Source organism: Gadus chalcogrammus, chromosome 16, assembly GCF_026213295.1.
Source record: "Gadus chalcogrammus isolate NIFS_2021 chromosome 16, NIFS_Gcha_1.0, whole genome shotgun sequence".
NCBI lineage: Eukaryota > Metazoa > Chordata > Actinopteri > Gadiformes > Gadidae > Gadus > Gadus chalcogrammus.
In genome coordinates this window covers 6,200,139-6,226,164 of record NC_079427.1, presented here as the reverse complement: position 1 = coordinate 6,226,164, position 26,026 = coordinate 6,200,139, and the positions used below count along the sequence as shown (strand labels likewise).

The 26,026-nt window shown below is 44.8% G+C and overlaps 2 protein-coding genes across 3 annotated transcripts in view; both read left to right on the top strand.

Moving 5' to 3' along the window:
• Positions 1-12,345, top strand: part of LOC130406651 (probable ATP-dependent RNA helicase ddx6) — a 46,561-nt gene extending 34,216 nt beyond the window's left edge. Inside the window, exons 4-14 of the mRNA XM_056612328.1 lie at positions 436-540; positions 1,160-1,289; positions 2,251-2,397; positions 3,779-3,873; positions 4,204-4,326; positions 4,752-4,880; positions 5,310-5,426; positions 5,520-5,583; positions 7,366-7,467; positions 8,007-8,186; positions 8,674-12,345. Of these exons, the coding sequence (XP_056468303.1) occupies positions 436-540; positions 1,160-1,289; positions 2,251-2,397; positions 3,779-3,873; positions 4,204-4,326; positions 4,752-4,880; positions 5,310-5,426; positions 5,520-5,583; positions 7,366-7,467; positions 8,007-8,182 (1,188 nt within the window). The 3' untranslated portion in view covers positions 8,183-8,186; positions 8,674-12,345. The remainder of the gene's footprint in view (positions 1-435; positions 541-1,159; positions 1,290-2,250; positions 2,398-3,778; positions 3,874-4,203; positions 4,327-4,751; positions 4,881-5,309; positions 5,427-5,519; positions 5,584-7,365; positions 7,468-8,006; positions 8,187-8,673) is intronic.
• Positions 12,346-13,808: 1,463 nt separating this feature from the next.
• Positions 13,809-24,639, top strand: treh (trehalase (brush-border membrane glycoprotein)). Of its 2 annotated transcripts, XM_056611438.1 has the most exons (16): positions 13,809-14,098; positions 14,890-14,990; positions 15,161-15,308; positions 16,179-16,266; positions 16,821-16,921; positions 17,149-17,241; positions 17,443-17,559; positions 18,547-18,657; positions 18,851-18,900; positions 19,517-19,720; positions 21,553-21,770; positions 22,573-22,684; positions 22,873-22,985; positions 23,098-23,151; positions 23,706-24,023; positions 24,544-24,639. In XM_056611438.1, exons 1-15 carry the CDS (start codon positions 14,010-14,012, stop codon positions 23,847-23,849), a joined length of 1,743 nt encoding a protein of 580 aa, XP_056467413.1. In that variant the 5' UTR covers positions 13,809-14,009; the 3' UTR covers positions 23,850-24,023; positions 24,544-24,639. The 2 variants fall into 2 exon arrangements, with proteins under 2 accessions (XP_056467413.1, XP_056467414.1); XM_056611439.1 differs by lacking the exons at positions 23,098-23,151; positions 23,706-24,023; positions 24,544-24,639 and having other exon boundaries at positions 22,573-22,715; positions 22,873-22,931.
• The last annotated feature ends 1,387 nt before the right edge of the window (positions 24,640-26,026 follow it).

Sequence of the window (26,026 nt, the reverse complement as noted above, 5' to 3'; positions counted from 1 at the left end):
CTTGTAACGCTATAATTAATGTAATGACTACAGTCAACGAAAACAAAGCTGCCAAGCAATATGGGTTTGGGCTTTACAAGTGCATTTCTAAATTCATTGTTATGCATGCTTGATGAGGTAAATGATTGTCAGGTAAAGTGCTGGAAAGTTCCCCCAGTTAGAAAACCAATGGTTATAGAGCAATACAGTTCCTATATTGCTTCAGTTCAAACTAGATAAAAAAGACTTGCATTAAATTTGCGAGCTTTTTGAAAATTGTGCCTCCATGAATAGTGGGTCTTTGAACACAATGCGTTTTCTGTGTTTAGTAAAATATTTATATAACTTTTTTAAATGTCCTCACTCTTTGCAATCCTACTGCCGTGATCGTTTGAAACAACTGTTTGCCCCGGCAAGATTAAGTTAATAAAAGAACTGCCTTTCTGTGAATTACAGGATGTTACTGCAACTAAAGGCAATGAGTTTGAAGACTACTGCCTGAAGAGGGAGCTTCTCATGGGCATCTTCGAGATGGGCTGGGAGAAACCGTCTCCCATCCAGGTAGGTTCTGCAGCCTCTCGGTACCTCTAAAACTTTGATTGTGGTAAACCATGATCAAAGAGGCCAATAAATGAATTCAGTCAAACTTAAATTTGTTTGAAAGTTTATAAAAAATGTTAGTCATTATTATTGGAGGTGCTCCATTTTTGGTTTTACAAGAGTCGTAAAAAAATTGTTGGATCTTTTGTCACTGCCGTGATTCTATTTGGAAAATGCAGCATATTTCCTGATGTAAATATTCTACGTAATTCTGTTGGTCCGATCTTTCACACTGTATATCCTTTTCATGTCCTTTATTCATAATGTTCCTGATGTAGAAGGACGTTAATTTGTCTGACCTTCTGCTCTTTAGACCATAGTGGAAACACAGAAAACGGGCCGAAGCATTTTTATTTCATTATAAATAGTTACTGTAAATTATGGTTCCATTTCATTCCCTCTCAAAACACTACTACTTTTATCCTTTATTTATATTACATTTTGTGCTTGCTCATTTATACCATCACAGTAAACTGACAAAAAATGCCAAAGCACGCGTAGCCTTCCCTCAAGGTGTACTGGTCGGGAACTACTGCTGAGACCTTGGGGGACCCTATTGATGTCTGAATGTCCATCACAGGAGGAGAGCATCCCCATTGCACTATCAGGACGGGACATCTTGGCCCGAGCCAAGAACGGCACAGGAAAGAGTGGGGCCTACCTCATCCCCTTACTGGAACGCATCGACCTGAAGAGGGACTGCATACAAGGTGAGGAAGATATTAGTTATGTTGTCATAACCGTGTTAAATATTGAAACCTGGTTTAGGTGTTCACCCCAAAGGTAGTGAACAGAATACTTTTTATATGGTCTATGAGGCAGGCGGGTTGTGTTGGCATTAGGCCTGGGTGGTCTCTTGGATCAAATTCATTTTTTTGGCTAAATTGTGTGCGTTTTGCTTTTACAAAATATAGTCAGCAAACCAAGTCTATTTTATCCCATTATCGTGTTCGTGAACATTTTGTGGTATTTTGAACGAAATGTATATGTTTGATGGCTGGAGAAAGCTTATTCTGCTGAGAAAGGTGTTTGTTGACCCTTTAAAATAGATTTTCACCTTACAAAGGGCTTTTTCGGTGCCCAGCTCATCTGCAGTGCTTTGAAATGGCCACAAATTCTTGCAAATATGTTTTTGTATTTATATACTATCGTTTGTATTAATAATGGCTTTATCCCATATCATTTTTAGTAATGAGTAAGATTTTGAACCCTTAAATATAGCCTATTAATATTTATTATGTACCTATACACAGGCTTGTACATTGCCAGTGCCACTATCGTCATGTTGTTAAACGTTCTGACCACTAGAGGGCTTTCTACCATAAGATTTTCTTTCTTGGCAAGCAAATAATATTGGGCACAAAATGCGATTAACGGAGGTAACTTCCTATTTAAAATTCTTAGCTGTGTTCTTACTGCATCCATAGTGCCAAACTACAATCATAGGAGGTGCTATAAGGAAATGTTTAATGTGAACTGAGTTATCGGTTGCTTTTGATAACATGGAGTACAATTGTATCCTATCAGTTTCGTTTGTCTACCAAGGTATCTGTTAATCTGACTTGGTATCAGTTACTTTGACTCAGTATCTGATACTCCATTTTAACTGCCGATCAGGCAGTTAAAACGTTACCCGTGAGTTGTTTGCTGACGTGTGGTTTATTCCCCCAGCGGTGGGCATCGTGCCGACCAGAGAACTGGCACTACAGGTGAGCCAGATCTGCATCCAGGTCGGCAAACACATGGGCGGGGTGAAGGTCATGGCAACGACGGGTGGCACCAACCTCCGCGATGACATCATGAGGCTTGACGAAACAGGTACAGCATGACTCGTTGGAGGTCTTTTCAAGTGAAAGTCAATCTAGGGTGAGGTTTTGTTTCAACTTGAAGTTTTGCTATTAGAAATGGATGACAAAACAAACTGCTACCCGGCAGCATATAAATACAGCCGCTTTCGCTTGTGGGTGTCCCATGTCATACATTTTGATTAGAAAAGGTTGGCGGTAGTAGGGCCTCATGGAGGGAGTGATCAAATGAAAATTAATCCCGGGCCCATCCATCTGCACTTATTGACTTCAGCAGAGAAAAAAGCAATTAGAAAAGATCATTAAAAACAAACTGAAAAAGCTGTTTATGGAAAACATAATTGCCTACTTTATGTCCAAATGGAAATGAGGCTGTTTCTAATGGTGGTGTTTTCAGTGTAATGGCTCATCTCTAACAATGTACAATGAACCACTTTAGTATTATGAAGTCATCACCAATATGCAAATGCTTTGGTGGTTCCCCCCCCCTTTCAAAGCACAATATTGGCAATTTATCAAACGTAATCATGACCATGGGGGTTCTATTCCCCTCTGGGGGCAATGTTATACATGCAAATGTCTTTACGACTTCTCTAGGAATTAAGTGGAAAACTACTCTACTCTAAATTCATGTTAGTTTTTATTTAGGATAGGCTCCTGGCTGGGGTGTTTGAATCCTTGAATAATAATCGGAGCCCCTACCTACTAATTATAGAAGTGCATCTGGGAAAATGACGTATAATTCACTTAAAGTTGTTTTGTAACGAATTGGCTTCTAAAAGGTGACTGGTATTTCATCAGGCCTAAAAAAAAAAAAAAAAAAGTTTGGTTCCTGTTGGTTGTCAGTTGAGGTCATGGGTAGGTAGGGAATTTATTTTATTTTTTTTATTTTATTTTTTCCAGCGGCAGCGAATGATAGGTAGGTTGTTTTCATTTAAAAACGAGAAAATTCGCTCATCCTTGTACAGAATGAAGAGGTGCTGTACCAAAACGTAATTATAGAGGTGCTGTACCAAAACGTAATTACATAAAAAAAATTAAATTTTTATTTTTTTTATTTTTATAAAACTCATAAAATAATTTGGGTCGCACATAAATTGACAGGGTCGGTCGGAAACCGGAACCAAACTAAAACATTTTTTAGGCCTCATGGCTGCCTACTCAGTTGTTGCAATGCTTCTGACCTTCCTTAGACTCTTAACGCCTTTTTTATCTGAACCACGTCTAAATTTGATAAAGTAGTTGCACAATTCGACTAGATATGCAAAGACATCAACCATGGTGAATCAATAGGTCAAGGCTTTTGTTTGGGCAGTACTGATCGTCAACCTTTACTGGCTGACGAATCAATCGCTCTTTCATCTTGAATCAGTCTTGTGTTTGTTTGTTTGTAGTGCACGTGATCATCGCGACCCCTGGGAGAATCTTGGACTTAATCAAGAAAGGAGTGGCCAAGGTCAACCAAGTGCAGATGGTCGTTCTGGATGAGGTCAGTTGGCTTAACGCTTTGCTTTCCCGACCATTCCTCCCTGGTTTTAATCAATCATGGACTTTGTCTTTGAAGACGGACCAGTGAATGATCACGGTTAAAACTACCTCCTCGGATTTATTAACCTCTTCGTCACTAATATTTGTACCAACAAAGACTGCTGTGAGAATGTGAAGACTCCTTGTTAGAGAGTAAAGCTAGAACATGGCATAAGCGGAGGTTTTCCTGATGCATTTCATTGATGCACTGCGAACAGAAAAAGGTGCCAGTCTAGCCTTATTTAGCTGCTGAACTCCTTGTCTTGCTGCTCCGTTCCCTTTCCCCCTCCAGGCTGACAAGCTGCTGTCTCAGGACTTCATGGCGATGATGGAGGAGATGCTGAGCTTCTTGCCCAAACAGAGGCAGATCCTGCTCTATTCAGCCACCTTCCCTCTCAGCGTTCAGAAGTTCATGGTTGGTTCCCTTCTGTAGCCGTTGGCCTTGTCTCACACATCAGATTTTATATTAATATCTAGAGTCGAGTTGTAGACAATCTCAAATCTGGGTGACTGGGAGGTTTAGCTTTCCCTCGCTTCAAATTAGTTTTGAACAATCACCTTACCGGCGGCGGGGATCTGTATGTGTCTAATTGGGAACACAAACCCAGCCAGCAGTAATGAACATCAAGAAATAAACCCTGTAGTCTGACCCCTATAGAAATACTTATTGAAGTCCCCTTCTGAACCCCATTCCCCTTTAGTTGAAGCACTTGGGCCCCTTATTTGTTTGACTCGTGGCCATTGCTATAGAGCCGACTGCAAGAAAACCATGAGACTTAGTCAAAACACAACAATTCGTTGATGGGCCATGCTAACTTGTGGTGTGTGTGTGTGTGTCAGAATGCTTACTTGCAGAAGCCTTATGAGATCAACCTGATGGAGGAGCTGACCCTGAAGGGAGTCACCCAGTACTACGCCTACGTGACCGAGCGGCAGAAGGTCCACTGCCTCAACACGTTGTTCTCACGGGTACGCATGAATCCCTTGCACTCTATATCACTATGTCAAAACAAGAATTGGCTCAAGTAATATTGGCCTTTTTTATGTCTGATTTCAATGGCCTATAACTGGATAAATTACAACTGTTTCTATCTAAATAATATTTCAAACATTCAGTTTGTTTTGCAAAACTTGAAGGCATCCAGGACGGTTTCTTTGTGATAGATTCAGTCAATACAAGTACTACTACTGCTGAAGTGCAAACTGTTGGTAGTCGAGTTGTAAAAAGTAATTTATTTAGAACTTATGTTGCGTGCGCTGATTGAAGGCGAGTTTTGGATGAACAATTTCACAAGGCTCCACCGGTTGGAACTGGTGGAATGCCAACAAACAATTCGGTCGCTGTTTGTCAGTCGTGTGATTTCTGAGTTGTAAAACACTTTCTGCCCTCCTCCACAGCTCCAAATTAACCAGTCCATCATCTTCTGCAACTCCTCTCAGCGAGTCGAGCTCCTTGCCAAGAAGATCTCCCAGCTGGGCTACTCGTGCTTCTACATCCACGCCAAGATGAGACAGGTCAGCCTGCCCCGCTGTTCGTTAAAGCAGCCCTGCTGCTGTCCTCCAAGGCCCCGCTGTGTAACTATACCATGTCTGTCTCTCTCCACCCAGGAGCACAGGAACCGCGTCTTCCACGACTTCAGGAACGGACTCTGCCGGAACCTCGTCTGCACTGGTAAGGAACCCTGCCGTGCTGGATCCTAGACAATCAGGAGGAGGCTTGCAGGTCGCGCCTCAAAGGATCTTGGATAAAGTGTGGTTCTTATGCAGTATTGAAACTAATTGGGCAAGGTCCAGTATTGAATTGGTAAGCATTGATCAGTGAGTGTAATGTTGTCGCAGCAGTTGAACGGGTATGCCAAGTAATTTACTCTGGAACGATCTCTAAAGCTTCTGAGCCAGAAAGTGGACCAAAACGATTTAACCACTGTAAGCTTTGACCAGAAGCAAGTGTTTTAAATGAGCTTGTGTAGTGAACAAAATATGATTTTGCAATAAAACTTGCTGCAATCAAATCATAGACTAGGTAGAATATATTGCTTCTATTATTACTCCATTAGTGGTTGGGAATAATTCACCAGTATACCCGCTACACCTATTTACACCCGCCCCCCCGATGTCTAATGGAATATTTGGCTATTGAACGGTAATGGAAAACCTATTCAAAGATCACTCCTTCTTGGCCTACTGTTAATATCGTTGGTAGTGTCCAGAAATGAATCTAAATCTGAATGATGAATCTTGATCTGGCCCTGGTGTTGGTTACTTTAATGGACTATGTGGTTGGCTGTGATTCGTCACCATCGACAGACTGTTGGCAAACAGACTTTCATAATGTTGTAGCTTTTCAATTTTTGAGGTGGCTCTATATTACCACCTGGTGTGTTTAGCCATTGCTTGGGGTTTCAAAATCACTCCCATGACATCGCACATGGGACTGTCTAGCCAGTGTGATGGCTAGATTCGCCTTCAAGTTCGTACAGTAGACTGGTAGGTTTAGTGACAAGTAATCAGGTTACCCGCATCGGTAAAAAGCCTATTTAAAAAAATAAATACATTTTTAGGGCATAAAATGCTCGTCTGAGCATCTGTAGCTAAGCATGTTCGGCCTTGGTTAGTACTTGGATGGGAGACTGCCTGGGAATACCAGGTGCTGTTAAATGGTGTCGGGTGGTGGCCAATAGGTGGCACTCTTCCCTCATGCCTTAACATCAATCCTGATGCCTCAGTGCAGTGACGGGGACACTGTGCTGTGGAAGGCACCGTCCTTCGGAGGAGACATAAAACCGAGGTCCTGACTCACTGAGGTCATAAAAGATCCCAGGGCTCACCAACCAGGCTCATTCGTTCTGGCCCCCTAATCATCCTCCTGTATAATTGTCTGACTGATTAATTCCCTCACTCTCCACCTGAAGGTGATGTGTGTGGTGAGTGTTCTGGCGCAGATTGGCTGCCGTGCATCACCCAAGTGGGTGCTGCTACACACTGGTGGGGGTTAGTGAGGTCCCCCCTTCACTCTGAAGCGTCTTTGAGTGTCTAGAAAAGCACTATCAATTCAATCCATCATTATTAGCATTCAAATGACACTTGTAGAAGCCTTAAATTGTTTTGGGGACTATATGGAGAGCAAAATAAACAACAAACAACTCTAAAGCATTATCGTGAATTTGCCTCATTCATATAGTCCAAGCTGTGTTGACCACTGCTTTGGGGCGATAACTGCATGCACGAACGGGAACTGAACAAATTACTATACAGATGCCTATTCATATGGAAGAATTCCGGTTTGAGGGCTGTCAATAACCCTTTATGCTGTTCAGCTGTCAAATTGGTATTGGTTGGTTGTATTAAGAAGGCATTAAAGTCTTGGTTGAAACCCGCTCATACATCTGGGTGGACACTCCCAGGTTTGATGTCCTCATTTATCTCATGCATGTATTTTGTCCTTGGTGTCTAGACCTCTTCACGAGAGGCATCGACATTCAGGCGGTGAACGTCGTCATCAACTTTGACTTCCCCAAGCTGGGCGAGACCTACCTTCACCGCATCGGCAGATCAGGTAAGGCCGACTTTACTGCCTCCCCACATCACATAACTGCCTCTCGTGTCACGTTACTGAATTTCCAGGGAGTTTTGTTTTCCTGTCGCTCCCTTCTTTTGTGTTCGGGTACCTCCACTCGTGTATTTATACTGGCTGTGAGCGCGGAAAGTCCCAACCCATGTCGGCCGTACATTATCCTCAATATTGAGTACCCGGGCTACCTGGTTAATGTCGTTTTCAGAAATGGTTAGCCTTCTTGGACACTTGTGTAAAGGCACGCAGTGGCTCCGCCCTTCAACAGCAGTTCTATGTTGCAGTTAGTCATAGAGGGACCTTCTCGAACACTTGTATCTTGAAATATGGCAGGAAAAGTAACTTTCCTAGGCAACCTCAATAGAACTTATTCAAAAATGTGTCTTTAATGACCTTTGTGCTGTTGCAAAGCAGTGGTGGTGTTGGGCTTCTCCTTTATTTATTGTGTGGTTGGTCTGAATCTAGAAGTATTTTCTGTATGGCAAAATAAGGTCTGACTTGTACACATTCCCCACGGTTCCCAGGTCGTTTCGGACACCTCGGTCTGGCCATCAACCTGATTACGTACGACGACCGCTTCAATCTGAAGGGCATCGAGGAGCAGCTCGGGACGGAGATCAAGCCCATCCCGGGCATCATCGACAAGAGCCTCTACGTGGCGGAGTACCACAGTGAGGGCGGGGAGGAGGGCAAGCTGTGAGCAGGTGAGACCTTCACCGTCTGCTGCAATCAGCCCTCGGCTTTGGTCAACGCAATACTCCCTTACTGGGAAATAACGTTATCTTCTACTTGCCCAAAGTTTTTTTATATCCACCCGGTCCTCTCCAATGTTCTAGTTTCGACAGTTCGCATTTCAGTTGGCCTTCACGTCGACGAGGGCTGCTTTGCCAAATTTGTTTCCAATGATTTTGGCAAACAATGTCAAACTTGGTGTAGCTGGTAAAAACGGAAACCTTCTTGCTAAACTTTTTGAGTTTCTTGTTGATTGCTGGGTTTAATTGGCAGTTTAACATAAATGGTCAAATAACATGGGGCATGTAGTTTTATCTGAAAATGATGTATATCTTTTTTTAATCCTAAAATTGACTAATAATGGGCATTTTCCTAACAGTATTTTGCACCTCTGCTCATGCAGTTTGCTTGAAACTGAAGGGACATATTCAAATCTAACTTGTTTGTTTCTCTCCATAGATCCATCTTCAACCCCTTAACCCCCCTCCAGTCCCACAAACCCCCCAACTTCCCGCGTCCCTTTCCAAGCTATCTCGGCCATCTTTCCCTTTATATTTCCTTCCCCGTTCCTTTTTTAAATGTACAGCTTGCGTCTGTCTTTATTTGCTGTGGTGCCACCATGAGGCTTGTGTACGCTGGATGTGACGAAGTATTAAAACCGTTCCTTTCTGCTGCAGAACACTGACAATATGAGCGCTAGGGAGAGGGGAGGACAGCACTGGGGGGGAACCCAGTGGGGAAAAGAACAACAAAACTCTAGACGCACATCTAATAACACAATCCATATCCACCAGCGCCCACAGACCCCTCACCCAACCAACCGACTGCTACGCCCCGTACCTTCCATCCGCCGCTCTGCAGTCTTGCGTTCCCTCTTTCATGTGACTTGGAAGAGATTTTAAGGATTTGTATCAAGTGCCTTACCAAGCAGTAACTTGTTCAGAAGTAATAACCCAACCGTCCTGCATTCTGTCTGCCCCCTTCCGACACTTCCTTCCGCTCACAAACCTCAAGTTCGCCTACGGGGAGAAAATCAACCCCACCCCCCCCACACCACTTCTATAGTGACTCCACGACAGCGTATCACACCCCCCCCCCCCCCCAAACCATCTTCCTGGTGACTGAGGCAGAAACTATCCACTCAGGGATCCGCATCACCTCCGAAGGCTTGGTGGCGGTGCAGGCGTCTGGCGGCCAGAGGAACACTAACATGGAATATCTTCGTTTACGGAGATGCAGTCGTTCCATTAATAAGAAGAGATATCCTAAGCGGCTGCCAGGAACTGTCCTGTAGCATCAAGGAGAAGGTGTGCTCATGGAGAAACAACAGGCTCTGGTCCATACCTCCTCTCGTCCTCGCGACGCAACACTAAGACTTGATGAGCACCCTGCGAACGTTGGAGCGTGGATTCCTGTCTCCCGTTATTGGTTCCCCCCCCCACACTTCTCCCCCCCCCCCCCAAACCCACCCTGAACTCAGAGCTGTGCCACTGACTTGAGGCACTCCCATGAAGCCTTGTATATACCTTATTTCATTTTAAAAAGATTGTTTTTAAGCAAGTTTCAAAGGCTGGCTGACGAGAGGTTTTGTTTTTGTTTAACCTGTTGATTTAGAACTCGGCGATTGCGACTCTCCCAGTAACCTCCCTTGGTCCCAAACATTGGCCCCTTTATTTATCCTTTTAGACATGGCACACTTCATTAGTGACTTCAACCTAATTTTTATCTTGTGCATGAACCCTTTTGAAATAAGGTACAATTTCAAACTGACCTGTAGGCCATCTGAATCTGGTGGCAAAGTGCAATGTTTAAAACAGAAAAAAATAAGAGCTGCACTTTTATTTTCCTTAAGTAACGGCCCTTCATGACCTTTGTGTTGCCAATGTTAACGGAGTTAACATTGTAGACGGACGTTGCTGATAAGCTTATGTGCGTAACGATAACCTGTTTGTTTGTTTGTTTGGTCACCAGCCTTTGCTTGTTAAACTTGACATATAGCGCACGCCAGACGGCGCGAGCGTCGGTTCCTCCTGACAGAATATCGTGCCGTGTTGTAGGACTACTTGCTGCAGTGCAGCAGAGCCTGATCATTTCTGTTTAGTATTCGGGCAGTTATAAGCCGTTACCTTGATCTCTGGTACATTATGTTTGGGAGAAAATAATGCTCCCGTTTTCAAGAATGTTTTAGTGTACCACAAAAAAAGCAACGCATCGAACCCAAGTTGTAGCAGGAATTCAGCCTCCGTGCTGAGGGTCTCCTAAAGTGAGCCATTTCGGCAGAGGATGCTGCACAAACAACTGGGTTCGGGGTGGGATGGAGCGGGCGGGCCACACCAGAGTACACGTCTGTGGGTTCAGGCAACCCACTGACAAGACGCCACTGCTTCTTGTTTAACGATATAAAGAGGTGTGTGTTGTGGGGTGGGGTGGGCGTACTGGGCAGGAAGGAGTACCAAATTTATCTTTGAGACACTATTCCGGCTTCTCATCCTTCTGCCCAGTCTTGGGTATCGTAGCTCGTGTATTACACATTAAAAGTCTGCATTTATTTTGTTTTCCAATTGGAACCTTTTCAGAATACCAATTAGGCTCCCTTTCCAACAGAGTTGGTGAGTTGCTCTTTTATTTATTTTCTGGGTTCTAATCGATGAGAAGTAAATTGCACACCTAATTTATTGAACCCCTTGAGAGCGTCACCAGGTTTCTCAGGGTGGCCTGTTATCCAACGCTTCTCAATGGTTAGAGCCGGATCCCTGTTCCCTCTCTTTACCAGTCTCCCAAGTGTCAACATTTCCTATTTGGCAGTTTTTGTTTGTTTTATTTAGTTGGGGGGGAGGGGGGGGGGGGGGGGGCGCTAATGTAATTTGTTAAGTTTTAAAATGTATGAAATGTTTGACTGGACGAGGGAGCGGGGAGCCAACACCAGACGCTTGGCAGCTGTCTGTTTATTAGACCATTGGTGTTATCAGCAACTGAATGCCTTGACCTTGTTTTTAAACTAATCCCTTGGGTCTTAGTTTAGTGTACTAGGTTTTGGTTGGTTGTTGCTTTACATCCAATGGTTGACGGGGAGGGGCTTTGATGCATCTTAAAGACTGAGACGAGAGCTTCTCGCCTTTCATTGGCTGACCACATTTGAATAGTTTTTGTGCAATACAACGGTCTCATTCTTTAAGATGTACATTTAAATTTAAGGGTGGGCCAAATTCGGCTGCTGCCCTGATGCAGGTTTCAACACTTAAAATGTAGAACACAATAAAAGGTGAAGATTGACTCACTTGTCCAGTAGAGGTGAAGGCTCCTTTTCGGTTAGTTTGTTTGATTCCTGCATCAGTAAAACCACGCAGGGAGGGGCCCTTCGGGCATTTTGAACCAGAAAACGCAATAGAAGAGACAAAAATGAAGTTCTCAAGTTCTCAAAACATGTTTCACAAAATATCTGCCCTTGAATTTGGAGGAATTTTGTTTCAAATAATGGCGTTTCATTGGAAATACCTTGCTACAAACAGGAAACCAAATTTAAGCGTTTTATTTTCTTCTTCGGAATTCGCACTTTAGTTAATTGGCAATTCTTCAGTGGAGCGAATTTTACTAATGACCTGTGTTCAAAATAAGTTATGGTTATTGGAAGTCATTAAACGTTTATGTTGACATAATAAAGCTCACTGAACTTAAATCTTGTCTGTGTTTTCCTTTTTTCCATGTTTGACGTCCGCAGCATTGGAGATCACCCTTCGGTAACATTTTAAACCGGATTTTTTAACATGACCCCCTCAGATTCATAGTGACCACTCAATGTCCCTACAAAAGGCCAAAAACATCGCCGGTAAAACGGAGGCTTCCTCCTCTTGAAATGTCACTGGAACATGTCTTACAACTGCATACTGATCTTTCTCCGAGACGGTGAAATACTACCACACGACCGACATTTTCTTTCAATTTTATTTGTAAACAAACCACAAGTGCGCGCTGGCGGATTTTTTTTTTCTGTAGTATCACTCCGCAAGCGTCCTCGGTTGCTAAGCGCCGTCAACGTCTTTGGCGACTATTTCTCAGTTGATCAACACTATAATAATAATAATACATTTAATTTAGAGGCGCCTTTCAAGACACCCAAGGTCACTATGAATGCTGGTAACAAATAAATTGTGAAAAGACACACCGTGTGAAGTTATTTTGTTGGCCAGTTTCCATATGCTAAAGACGTGTCTAGTTCACCGTCATGCAGGCTGTTTAGTCAAATAAATAGCGATCTGTTTTCGGCGCATTTAGGCCTATCTGCCTAAGCCCAAAATGAAATAATTTGGATGTTGGATGTTGAATGTTGATGGCGCAGTTGAAATAAACAGATTTCATACAAATCATAAAAGCCTCTCCCTGTTTCATTGTGTGCGTGTATACGAGGTGCGTGGGTGCATGTCTGCGTGCGTGCGTGGGGGGGTTAGGGTTTGTTTCCCTGGCACGAAAGGGGGAATACATAACATCGGTATCGGCCAAGAATGTCACAATCGGTGCATCCCTAATTAAAACATTAAAATAAATGGAAAACTCACTCCTTACTCCCATTACAAAGGATGCAGCAGTTCGCAAATATCCGGAACTGAAAGAGGAAGACTTGAGAGTCCAACTGGCCATGTTTAAAACAAGTAGGCCTACAAGGTCAACAACACAACTGCAGATGCTGTGCATGCTTTGAAAGAAATGCCCCCTGATGTCCGGGGCCTGTTTGATCAGGTAGAGACACTAGTGAGATTGTTGATGGTGGTGCCCATATCTGCTGAGGCAGAGCGCAGTTTTAGTGGGTTACGCAGATTGAAGACATGGCTGCGACCAACCATGACGCAAAAAGGCTCAATGGCATTGCTTTGTGCCATATTCACCAAGAGAGGCTTGACAGACAAAAAATTGCCCAGCAGTATGTTCAGGGTAATGAAAGGAGGAGAGATGTCTTTTGGTCCTTCAGTGAGTCTGCTTAGACAGTAAATTTGTTTGGCTTTTTGTTCATTTATGTAAATATGTTGTTTACATAAAAGGATCTGTAAAAACATCTGTTCACCCCATCACAAGTGATAAAAAAGCGTGGCAAGCGACTCAGCAAAAATGTGCGTTTGACAACGCGCGGGCCGCACTAATACTAAACTTCGATGTCAATTAGGGGGCCACAATATTTCATCCCGCGGGCCTCAATTGGCCCCCGGGCCGTGACTTTGAGACCCCCGGCCTACAGAGACTAGTCCACTATACGCCGGACACGCCCTCGGCCATCCGCCGACGGAGGCATGTAGTGTGCTCCGTGACCAAAGACGTGCGTCGCAAGGTAGGTCGCGGCGCTCACTGTGTCGGTCGCTCGGCTGGCTGGCTTGGTCGCTCAGTCTGTGGGCGGTCGTTAATTTATGTCATAAATTGCTTCCTTCTACAAACCCGATGTGTGGATATAAATACAAAAGATGACACAAACAGGTGACTAAAGACAATGCTATCATTCCACATTTCTTTAAAAAAATATAACCGGTGGATTTTTTCTGCTTCTTCCTGCTTGTTATTGCAAAATGGATCCAGGAAACGCGTGGTGTATTTGCATAACCGCGATCTGATTGGCCGACGGATCCGGCGCTGCCTGAAAAGTTGAACATTTCTCAACTTTTTGACGGAGCCGAATGGACTGATGGGCCATCAGTGATGGCCCCACAGTGCATTTCGCGAGCGCCCCATGCAAAGCCAATGAGATCCGCAGACGGACGGAGGTAGTGTGAACAAGCCTCCTCTGCTGGTGCTGAATCGTGTTCCTGTTGGAGATGGCGGGTGGTGGAACCTGTACGGCGTTGTGGTTCCTCTTCAGACTCGTCTCATGTCAGCAGAACATGCCTCTTCCACCCTGTGACAGGTAGAAAATAGAAATACTGACAATGTTTGGACATTTCCAAGTTTATCTGGAAACTGATCGAGAGGAACAGTTATTGATAAAAGAACGCCTGTTTTTGCATTGTCTGAGTGAATGTTGATCCTAGTCTAAGAAAATAAAAAACGTCTTTGGTTTAACTTGTTAGAACTTCCAGATGTAAAAATTGCTATGATTCTGGCTTTGGCTTGGCAGCAACCATGGAAAGTAACAAAATACAAAATGGACATCTCCGCAGTCTGCATATTTACAGATGGGTTATTATTTTATTCTGGCAACTAAACATTCAAACACAAGGGTGTTTTATGCAAGACTGATGTTATTGTTCTGCCTTATTTAAAAAAGTTTGCGTGCACTGAAGTGAGAACGTATACAATTCCTCCTTTATAAATCTTGCATAGTCTGACTATAAATCATAAAGTGTGTTAATATCTAATGTATTACTTTGGACCTGGTGTAATGGCAGCTGATAATGTCAGTGTTATTGCGTGGCCTCAGAATGCGAACACCCCTGTATGGCCCTGTACTGAGATAGGATTCTGTAGAAGTCTTTCGGATGAGAAGTTGAACAGTGGTCCAGACTCCTTGTGGTCCATAAAGAGCCACTTAAGAGTACGGGTGCTAACCCCTGTGTCTTGGCATATATTCAAACATGGCCACCTAATCACCCTTTGGTATCTCATTGGCTCAGGTTTTTCCTCTCCTCTACCGTTTTGTGCATTCATGTGTGAAATTGATGGAGAATAATTCCAGGTAAATGTATTTTTACTTTACAGTGAAATATATTGCACAGGGCAACTCCTGCACCATGTCCAAACGGCCAAACTATTTAATGATGACAAACACTTTGTTGATATGAAGTTGAAAGAACACCCTGGTATGTTTGCTTTATTGCATATACGTACACCTTTTTACTTCTGCTCTTTAATTTGTTTTAATGTTTGAAAATAACCTTGTTTTTATACGCCTGTAAATTGTCTTGCAAAAATTAAATGTATTATATTTCAAGTTTATCTATGAACTGCCTCTATGAACTATTATTTTTAGATGTGGTGTTGTCAGCTTTTCAAAACCTGTCCCAGGACTGGCCCAGCAACGCCATCCCCCCCTCCACCCTTCGGGACTTTGTGGGGTTGTACTTCGACGAACCCGGGCAGGAGTTTGAACCCTGGACCCCACCTGACTGGAAAGACAAGTGAGATCTGGTCTCCTAGTAACACTACTCAGCTGTTTATTGTAATTGTGTGTGTGTGTGAGGATGACGTGACTAGGGATGTTCATCTCCCAGTCTAAAGGTACTGGGTTTGATCCAAAATGTCCTTAGCCTTACCAGTAGGCATCCTGGAGTAATGAGAAGCTCTCCTCCTGATCTGCTTTCATGTACTGCGCTCAGTCTGCTTGAAATGGTTGACCAAATCAAGATTCGATGAGGTGACCCATTCTTTTCCCCATTGTTATGTTGTCTGTAAAGCCCTTAACATGATCAGGGTGAAACGTTCGGTGCGAGAGTTTCCAACCCCTTCACCTAAATGAGGCAAAGCGCAGAGAGCAGGTACATGTCATCCAGTGCGCCAATCAGCTACGCCCCGTTTCTTTCATAATATCGTGGTATATCAATAGGGTTATGTTTGAGGCAGAGGCAGTGCTACCATTGGGCAAGGTCAGGTAATTACCAGGGGGCCTCGTCATCCCCATATCGTGTTTCGCATTTCTTTATTATCTTTAAATTAATTGTCGTGTAAGGTGTAGGGCCCTGGATATCCTTCGCCCTGGCCCACAAAGTTTCCCAAACCGCCCCTGGCGTGAGGCTAAAGGTAGTGCAGCGCATAGTTGGGCGCAAACGCTCTCCCCATAGGATAACAATCGAAGCGCCCGTTCAGGTGAATGGGGCTCAACTTTGATGTACTTATTTCTGCCTTGTCTAATCGATGGAATCCCAATGGACCTTACCTGATTGAATAAAGCTCGAATTGTTGATGCATGGGAACAATCTTGATACCAAAAATATAGTTTTGCTAAACAGCTTAATAGTTGGCGAGTGGTTTGTTTGTCGTTTTCCCGGCAGTCCGAAGCTTCTGGGCAGGATAGAAGACCCAGCGCTGGCCGGCTGGGCTGCAAAGCTCAACCAACTGTGGAAGTCTCTTGGAAGGAAGGTGATGACGTCATGATAAAATTTCATAATGGAGCTTTCTAATTAAATGGTGTCGATTTAAAATAGGGATGCACCGAATATTCGGCCTCATTTATTTAAAGGTACATTGTTCTTAAATTCTTGCTATAAGGTCTGCTGGAATGTTAGAAAACGTTCAGTATTGAATAAATATTTTGTATCAAATTTGTAATTGATTTTTCTTATTGAAAAGCAAGACAAAAAAGTTTATAAAAGGACATTTAATTGTTTGATTTATACAGTGGTGAAAAATGAAAGCAAAATGAATGAAAAACAGCAAAAGCCACATTCGGTATTCGGTTTCGGCTTTAGGCCAACTTTTTCAGTATGTTCGGTTTCGGCCCAGAATTTTCATTTCGGTGCATCCCTAATTTTAAACGAAAGGATTGCACATTTTAATAAAAATAAAAATCCATTTGAACGATTTCCAGATGCATCCCTGGTTCAGATTTGACTGTTTTCCCTCGTGAAGCACATGGTGTTCTGTTTTGACTGAACACCCGCGTCTACATACGCTTTCACTGCTTGAATTCCCAGATCCGCCAGGAGGTGCGAGACCACCCCGAGCTCTACTCCCTGATCCCCACCCCCCACCCCCTGGTGGTGCCGGGGGGGCGCTTCAGGGAGCTGTACTACTGGTGAGGCCCCGGGGCTCTGGGGAAGTGACAGCCGTAGCGACATCACATCCTGTTCAGGTGTCAGCGTGCGGAGTCCTGATGTGTTCCATCTGTCTGTGTCCCATCCCGTCTGTCTGTGTGTGGTGTCCCATCTGTCTGTCTGTGGCGTCCCGTCTGTCTGTGTGTGGCGTCCCGTCTGTCTTTGTGGTGTCCTATTTGTCTGTATGTGGCGTCCCGTCCGTCTGCAGGGATTCCTATTGGGTGGTCAACGGGCTGCTCCTGTCAGAGATGACGACCACTGCCCGAGGAATGATCCAGAACCTCCTCTACCTTGTAGACACGTGAGAGACTGTCTCTCCCGCCTCACACCGCCAGCCATCTGTGTCCCCTTCTCCCTTCCCTCCAGGATATTTTAGTTTGTGTTTAGTCTTTGCAGCGTCTAACTCCCCGCTCAGCCCCAACGCGACCAGTGTGAGAACTAACCTCGCCCTCCGCTGTCTCAGCCCCCGTCAGCTCACTGACTCTCCCCGGTGCTCCCTCAGATACGGCTTCGTTCCAAACGGCGGGCGGGTGTACTATGAAAGGCGCAGCCAGCCTCCGTTCCTGACGTTGATGGTGGAGAGCTACTACCAGGCCACCCAGGACCAGGCCTTCCTCAGGTGATCTGCCCACTTGGAACAGCCCCGCCGCCCAGACCAGCACTCCTGGAGCATATCCCATAACCTGCTGGCAAATATTAGTCCACTTACTTTTTTCCTTTTCCACCTGCTTTTCCATCTTTTCTATTTGTCTTTCTTCCTTTTATCTTGTTCTCTTATTTTTCTTTCTTGTTCTCTTTTGTCTCTTTTTTCATTCAAGAGCATGTCATTCGAAACTAGGTAAAAAGAGTACTATCTATTATTTAAACAATATCGTGGGAAAGGGATTGCTCTTATCCTGAATATCAGTATAGCGGTGTTTGGCCGTAGGTACAAGGCTGCAGGCAATATCAGCTATGCTTTGCTGATATTATGCTTTCGTGACCCCAGGTTTGATAATGCTTTAATCCAGGTTTTACAAGCACTATTTATAAGCTAAAAGTACTGAGCGATAACAGATTATGATTTGATCATTAATTTGGCTCCGCCAACACAAATGGTTCCAAGAGTGGGACTTGACTGTTGCCAAGCAACATAAACATTTTCCTAGACCCTAGCTTGCTAATTTGTGCATGTCTACACATTACCGCAGGCCAGCTACCTTGTATCCGGTACATTTATCCGTAAATCCCCATTTATCTTGCAGCCAACTTGCAGTCTATTGATGGTCTCTTTTGTGGCATGTTTGTTTGCAGTGAGGTTACGGTGTAAGATTGTTGATGTAATTAACGTTATTAGAAACGCCTGTACAATACATGTGACATGTGTCAAAAGTCCCGTTGCTGTTGTACTCTTCATACGCCATCATTGATCTGAACTCACTCTTCTATTATTATAATGTGCATGAAATCGAATATGTACATAACTAAACCGTAAATTACTTTCTCACCCCCTCTTCATAACGATAAACACAGTCTCCTCAGTGAGTATGTGACACCGGTGCTTATGAACGCTTTCCCAGTGCCAACTGGGAACACTGGGGACTTAACACTGTCTGGTGGTCCACAGGGGAGCCTTGCCCACTCTGGACAAGGAGTACTCCTTCTGGATGCAGAACCGCTCCCTCACCCTGCATAATCACACGCTCAACCGCCACCACGTCCCCGTGGGGTCTCCCAGGTCGGTAGTCTACAAACATTACTCCGGGGTCGTTGGATGGTTTTTGTAATTTCAAGTCGTTTGAACCAAAGCAATTGCTGCAGTGACACGGTGCAGGTTTATGCTCCAGAAGAGGAGGACTGAACTAGAAGGATGGTCATTTCCAAGTGAAGATGGCGTTCTGCGTTATTGAGACGTGTACGGTTTATTTCAGGCCTGAGTCCTACACGGATGATCTGGAGCTCGCTGAGGGACTGACCACCGGTAAGGAGCCATATTCACCCTACATTAAACCAGGTGTCAAGTCGACTTAAAAATCCCTATTCCTAGTCTCTTGTCCATTTCCCCTCATCCTCTTTTTGTGTCATATTCTCATTTACATTTACATTCAGGGTATTTAGCAGACGCTTTTATCCAAAGCGACTTACAATAAGTACATTTGTCATAAGAAGTGCATCAATATATCGCTGTCGATACAGAAAGGATGTTCATAGAACCAAGTGCTAGTACAACATCGCTAGGCTAACCAATTCCCTGTGTAACAGCCATGATAGCAGCTACTGCAGTTGCTACACAGTTCAGTACTATAATACAATACAACACAACACAACACGATACAGTGTACAATGGTTGCCAGAAGGGGGAGGGTGGCTATGCAGAGTCGAGGTGGACTCTGAGCAGGTGAGTCTTGTGTCTTTTTCGGAAGATAGTGAGCGACTCTGCGGTCCTGAGAGCGGCAGGGAGCTCGTTCCACCACTGAGGTCCCAAAACCGAGAAAAGTTGTGACTTTGCTGATCGGCCTTTGCTAGCTCTTAGCGATATCCTCTTCTTCTCCTTTTTTCTCCCTCCTGCTCCTCCCCTTTCTCCCCGCCTCGCCCAGATCTCCAGAAGCAGCTGCTGTGGGAGGAGCTAAAGGCGGGGGCGGAGTCTGGCTGGGACTTCTCCTCCCGCTGGTACCGAGCCACGCCCCCGGGCCAGACCCCGTCCCTGGGGCACACGGGGGCCAGCCAGGTCCTGCCGGTGGACCTCAACGCCCTGCTCTGCCGCAACGAGAGGACCCTGGCCTCCTTCCACAGGCTCCTGGGTGAGCCCACGCCAGACAGCCCCCTCCATTCCTTCCCTTTTAGGGACGGGGGCCCTGGATAGTCTAGTGCAGCGTTGAGTGGTACCAGTAACCTAAGCAAGGGGTTTCGGGCTGGGTACTCGGGCTGAATTTCTTCTTTTTTTTCATTACTGATTACAATTGTAACGCCTGATATCTACCGGGGACGTACGCGCCGCGGAACGGCTGCGTCCTCTGCCCTGTGTCAATCCGCACCGGGCGCGTAACGGCAGCGTAGCGCTGCCTTGCGAGCCAGCTGTATTCACGCGAGATCACGAGATCACGCGATAATCCTAAACCTAATGTACCCACCTTCCTCTCCCAAAACTACTGCAATTAAATGCCAGGCTTTGTCCTTTCTGACATTGTCCTTATAAAAAGGATGATTTATTTCATAAATTGTTTTACGTTGCTCCGCTTCGACAATCAGTCTCTCGTCGTCTATGTTGTCGACCCTCTGAGACCCTTTGATTGATCGACTGCTGACCCGGTGCCACCGGTCATGACGTAATGTTGATGTGAAGTTGGGATAGGCTACATGAGCTGAGTATTGAGTTTTATTCAGAAAATTGACCGGATGGTCTATGGCTTTCACTATTTCACTTCCTGCTCGGCTCGATCTGCTCTGTCGATCTGCTCTGCTCCGTTGACGCGGTTCAACAACGGCTCGCGTCAAAAATAGAAGTGTTACGGAATTAATGCGCCGGGATGCTGCTGAGACGTTCCACGGCACGCCCGCTGGGGGTGGTCTCATTGATTAGAGTGGCAGCAATCAGCAGCGGTGACCGCGGTGCAGCCGTTCCACAGCGCTTACGTCCCCGGAGGAAATCAGGCGTAAGGATATCACACCTTAATGTCCATATTATCTTAATAAGTGTTTACAGGGGTGCTCAAGTCTCATTCAGGCTCCCCTGTTTCTAGCACCCTGTTTTTCTCCACCTACATTACTTTATGTTCATATCATCACCAAATTGCATGCATCCTTTATTATTTCCATTTAGTGTTGGTGCTGGTTTACGGGGAACCTGGCTGAACAAGTGACTTGTAAGGTCCATTAGTACAAGTATATGAAGGGTCCATAATTCAATACATACAAATATATATGGTGTTGCTGACACCATATATAGACCATACGTCTAACTGATCACTGTTTTGATTGTTTTTTTTGTTTTGTTTTGTCTTGTTTTTGTTTTATTTATTTCTTATTGCTTATGTTTATTTATTTATTTATTTATTTATTTATCTTTTTTTTTTTTTTTTTTTTTTTTTTTTTTTTTTTTTTTTTTTTTAAATATGTATGATGACTATATGCTCTGTAAGGTGACCTTGGGTGTTTTGAAAGGCGCCTCTAAATTAAATGTATTATTATTATTATTATTATATATATTGTGTCTGTTAGCCCCAACGTCTGCCTCACTCTGCCGGGAGCCCTCTTTAAGTTGGATACCTCACTCTTCAGGATCATTGATACGTATCCAATCTAAATAAAATACCAGTAGTAGTCCCTTTAGATGAAATCTGTCTGCCACATCACTAAATGGTTATTGACTAATTGACCGAATGACGTTTCCTTGACGGCGGACTAAAGACTAATTGACTAAATGGATAATTGACCAAATGGATTGCCTAATGCAGAACACAAAAACCGCTCATTGAGTGGAAGCTGAATGCTATTAGATGAGCAGCTGCAACGCAGGCGTCTCGCCCTCTCCTCACCTTTGACGGACGGACGGACGGACGGACGGACGGGGGTTCTGACAGCTCAACATCACCCGCCAGCGCGCCCTGACATCCCGGCGCCCCGTTCCTGGCAGGGGACCCCGAAGCGGCCGCTGGCTACGAGCGCGCGGCGGCGGTCAGGCAGCGGGCGATGGAGGCCTTGATGTGGGACGAGCGGCGCGGCGCCTGGTTCGACTTCAGCCTCCTCGCCAACGCCACCCGGACGCAGTTCCACCCCTCCAACCTGGCGCCGCTCTGGGCGCAGTGCTTCTCCGCGCCCGCCATGGCTGAGAGGGCCCTGGTGTACCTCCAGGTGCTGTCCTCTGTTTACTGGACGAGAACCACTCTTTATCTACCTGTCAGCTGAATGACAATCTAATTATATCAACCTGTTAGCTGAATGACCATAACTATATCTACCGGTTAGCTGAATGACCATAACTATATCTACCTGTTAGCTGTATGACCATATAACTATATCTACCGGTTAGCTGAATGACCATAACTATATCTACCTGTTAGCTGAATGACCATAACTATATCGACCTGTTAGCTGAATGACCATCTAACTATATCAACCTGTTAGCTGAATGACCATAACTATATCTACCTGTTAGCTGAATGACCATAACTATATCTACCTGTTAGCTGTATGACCATATAACTATATCTACCTGTTAGCTGAATGACCATAACTATATCGACCTGTTAGCTGAATGACCATCTAACTATATCGACCTGTTAGCTGGAATGACAATATACAGTAACTATATCTACCTGTTAGCTGGAATGACAATATACAGTAACTATATCTACCTGTTAGCTGGAATGACAATATACAGTAACTATATCTACCTGTTGACTGAATGACAATTTAACTATCTACCTGTTAGCTGAATGGCAATATATCTATCTACCTGTAGTCACTCAATATCCATAAACACAGTATAACCTCCAGCAGGGGGCGCCCACACGCTGCAATAATCAATCCATCCATGCATCACTGCCCTCCAGCCTGACTACTTATTGTTGCTAGGGGTTTGTTTTGTTGTTGCTATCTGTATGACCTGTGTTGTTGTGGTTGTTGTTGTTGTTGTTGTGATGTGTTCCGACAGGAGTCTGGGGCGCTGCGGTTCCCTAACGGCGTCCCCGCGTCGCTGCAGGACAGCGGGCAGCAGTGGGACTACCCCAACGCGTGGCCCCCGCTGCAGCACATGCTCATTGAGGGTACCCACTCTCACCGTGTCCCGTGATTAGGGTGGGTGACGGCCAGCCGAACGGGTCTGGGTTCAGAGTGGGGTAGCACTTTGTTAGTCTTGCTCTGGGTTTGATGCCCACATTTGGTTTGTCTTGCCGATGGTGTCAAAGCACATACTATATATATATATATATATATATATACGTAATTGTTCCAGGTTTGTCGAAGTTGCCTTCGGTTGAGGCCAAAAAACTGGCATTTGATTTGGCCCAGAACTGGATCAGAACCAACTGGAGGGCGTTTGACAAGTACGACGCCATGTTTGAGAAGGTGAGGACTGTGGTCGCAACTCTGGTTCCAACATGTGGACCCCTTCTATCTCGCTCCAACTCTGTCTGCCTCTTCCCTCATCCTCTCCATCTCTCTCTCTCTCTCTCTACAGTATGATGTGAACGGAGACGGTAAACCAGGCGGGGGTGGGGAGTATGACGTTCAGGTATTTACCTTTTCTTTTTTTTTCCTCTTCAAACTCTTCTGTTGGCAGGAATAATGCCAGCGTGGTCAAATCCTGGCGACGCAGCCTCCTCTAATTTCAGAAAGCCCTTCCTCTGCACCATTCCAATTTCCTGTCTGCCCTCATTATTTAGCATTTTCGCACACACACACCTACATGCATGCGCACGCTTGAGCTGAATACATTTCAGGAGAACTAAGTGCGCCCAGAAGGAGGCTGGTTGGATTAATTTTCGTAGCCGCACTGAACTGTTTCTAGCATAGCATGTAGATGAAATAGGGGACCCTAAATCGACCCCTGAGGACTACCAAGGTCATATTATCAGGCAAATATTCAAGTTAACGAAGAAGTCCTTCCTCTTTTTCTCTCTTGGTTCTTGAATCAAGATTTCGATCATCAAAATTAAAATTTGGAGCACTAAGATATGGCTTTGATCTTTGAATGTCAAATTGTGTATGATCATCTGTTGTGTTTATGCGTTGTTGAGGGGGTGGTTGTTATTGTTGTTGTTGTTGTTGTTGTGTGTCCGGACGTAGCTGGGCTTCGGCTGGACCAACGGCGTGGTCCTCCAGCTCCTGGACCTCTACGGAGACCGGCTCACCGCCGGAGGTCTGAGTGGGACCACCACCACCAGCTCGCTGCCCCTGCTGCTCTGCCTGCTCCACGTCACGCTCCAGTGACCTCCTCCCACAGCGCCCGGTCGGCAGCGGCGCGGGCTTAGCGTACGGCCGAGTTCACTTTACTGCACACCCGCCTCAGAACACACGTCAGCTCACCGCTATGGCTCCCAGGGAAGCAGCCCACGTCGGACGGATGAACGCATTACCCACGGGGACGAGGATGTCTGTCTTTAGGTTTGGTTTTCATTTGAATAACAAATCATGTCTGAGTGCTGTAGCGACTCGATTTATGGCATTATATTAAAATAGTTTCAACCATACTTGCCCACTAGCTGCCTCTCTCTCTCTCTCTCTCTCTCTCTCTCTCTCTCTCTCTCTCTCTCTCTCTCTCTCTCTCTCTCTCTCTCTCTCTCTCTCTCTCTCTCTCTCTCTCCTCTCTCTCTCTCTCTCTCTCTCTCTCTCTCTCTCTCTCTCTCTCTCTCTCTCTCTCTCTCCTCTCGTCCTCTCTCTCTCTCTCTCTCTCTCTCTCTCTCTCCTCTCTCTCTCTCTCTCTCTCTCTCTCTCTCTCTCTCTCCCGTCTTTGTTTTGGAGTCTTGTGGTACATTTATGGTATTTTATTAGAATAAACTCGGTCATATTTGCTGGCAACCCATTTGTAAACATAGGGGAACGGATTTTGCTCGGATCGGAAAAAAATTCTCCAAGGATCTGCTCTTTGACTGATATCACAAAAATTCTCTATTTCCACTTCCAGATGGTATTGCTGGGACCTCCTCCCAGTGAGTAGTGTGAAAAATGAAACCAAATCCTGTGATTGCCTTGAAGACGCTTAATATATGTCACTGTTTCATTGATATACTGTGTGTATGTATATGTATATATATATATATATATATATATATATATATATATATATATATATATCCTTTGTTTAATTTTTAAGCAGATCATTAATAAGTGAGCCCTGCCCATGCACATCTCTACCACTGTACGTGTGTCTTATTTTATAGTGGTATAACTGATGATGGCTCCATTGTCCTCGGCATGAATGCCAATGTCTAATTACAATATAACTTCTCTCCGTTTGAAGACGGGGGACAAAGCTATACGGCTCTGGGTTTTCTTCATTATGCCTGCTCCTCTGAACACTACAGAGAGGCGATGCGTGAAATATATGACAGTAGACTGGTGCTGCATGGGGATGAGGTGGGCTCCACACGATGGATCCCTGGTGGTGGAAGCTCAGCTCCTCTGACTGCAGGCCCCTCCTTAGCAGGAGCAGATGGGCGGTGCGGCGCCTAAAGGCCAGCAGACCCAGCGGTCCGTGGCCCCACCCAGATTACTTCCTGGTAATTTTGTCTTTTGACAGCCACCGCCTCCCCCCCCCCCCCCCATCCCAGACTACTACTTGAGAAAATGGCACGAAATCGATGATTACATGCATATCTAGTTTGTTACATTTATGTATTTTTTTTTTTATTATTAGCAGTAGAACATTGTATTTAAGTAGGCTTAACTGCAATCTTGACTACAGGCCGTAACCTCTCAGCTGCGGGCCGCTCTACTGTTTACACTATCCTCCTATAGAAGAGCGAAAATCTCAGTGCTGAGCAATAGTGGCTTATTGTTCAAACCTGGTATAGTAGGAAATCCGATGTGTTCAGCATAAGAGTGCCAAATTTGTTCTGCAATTACATGGTAATGAGGGGATTGTATGTGTGTGTGTGGGTCTGTCTATGTTGATTTCTGGGTGCGTGTGCATATACTGCATATAGACCGTGTATCAGTGCAAGAGCGTGACACCCTGAAGTAGATTGACTGCCAGACTGTGAATTTCAGAGCAGCTCCCTGACTAGTGTGTTGCATGTTGGGATGTAAAGGTCGCTAGGTCTTGTCCTCAACCATCCCATCTGCTACTGCATACAAACCAGCTACTTACTGCATAATAATTTCAAGCCCTCCCTTTTAACGCCTGCCCTATGGTTGAACCACCCCTACCTTGCCTATTGACTCATTCTAACTCCCGACTTATGATTTAACCAACTCGACCCTGCTTTTTGACTCCTAACTCCTGGCTTATTGATTTAACCAACTCTACCCTGCTTATTGACTCATTCTAACTCCTGGCTTATTGATTTAACCAACTCTACCCTTCATATTGACTCCTTTTAGCCCTCCCTTCTAACTCGTGACATAATGACTCACACATCGCCCCCCTGACATCAACTTAAACCCTC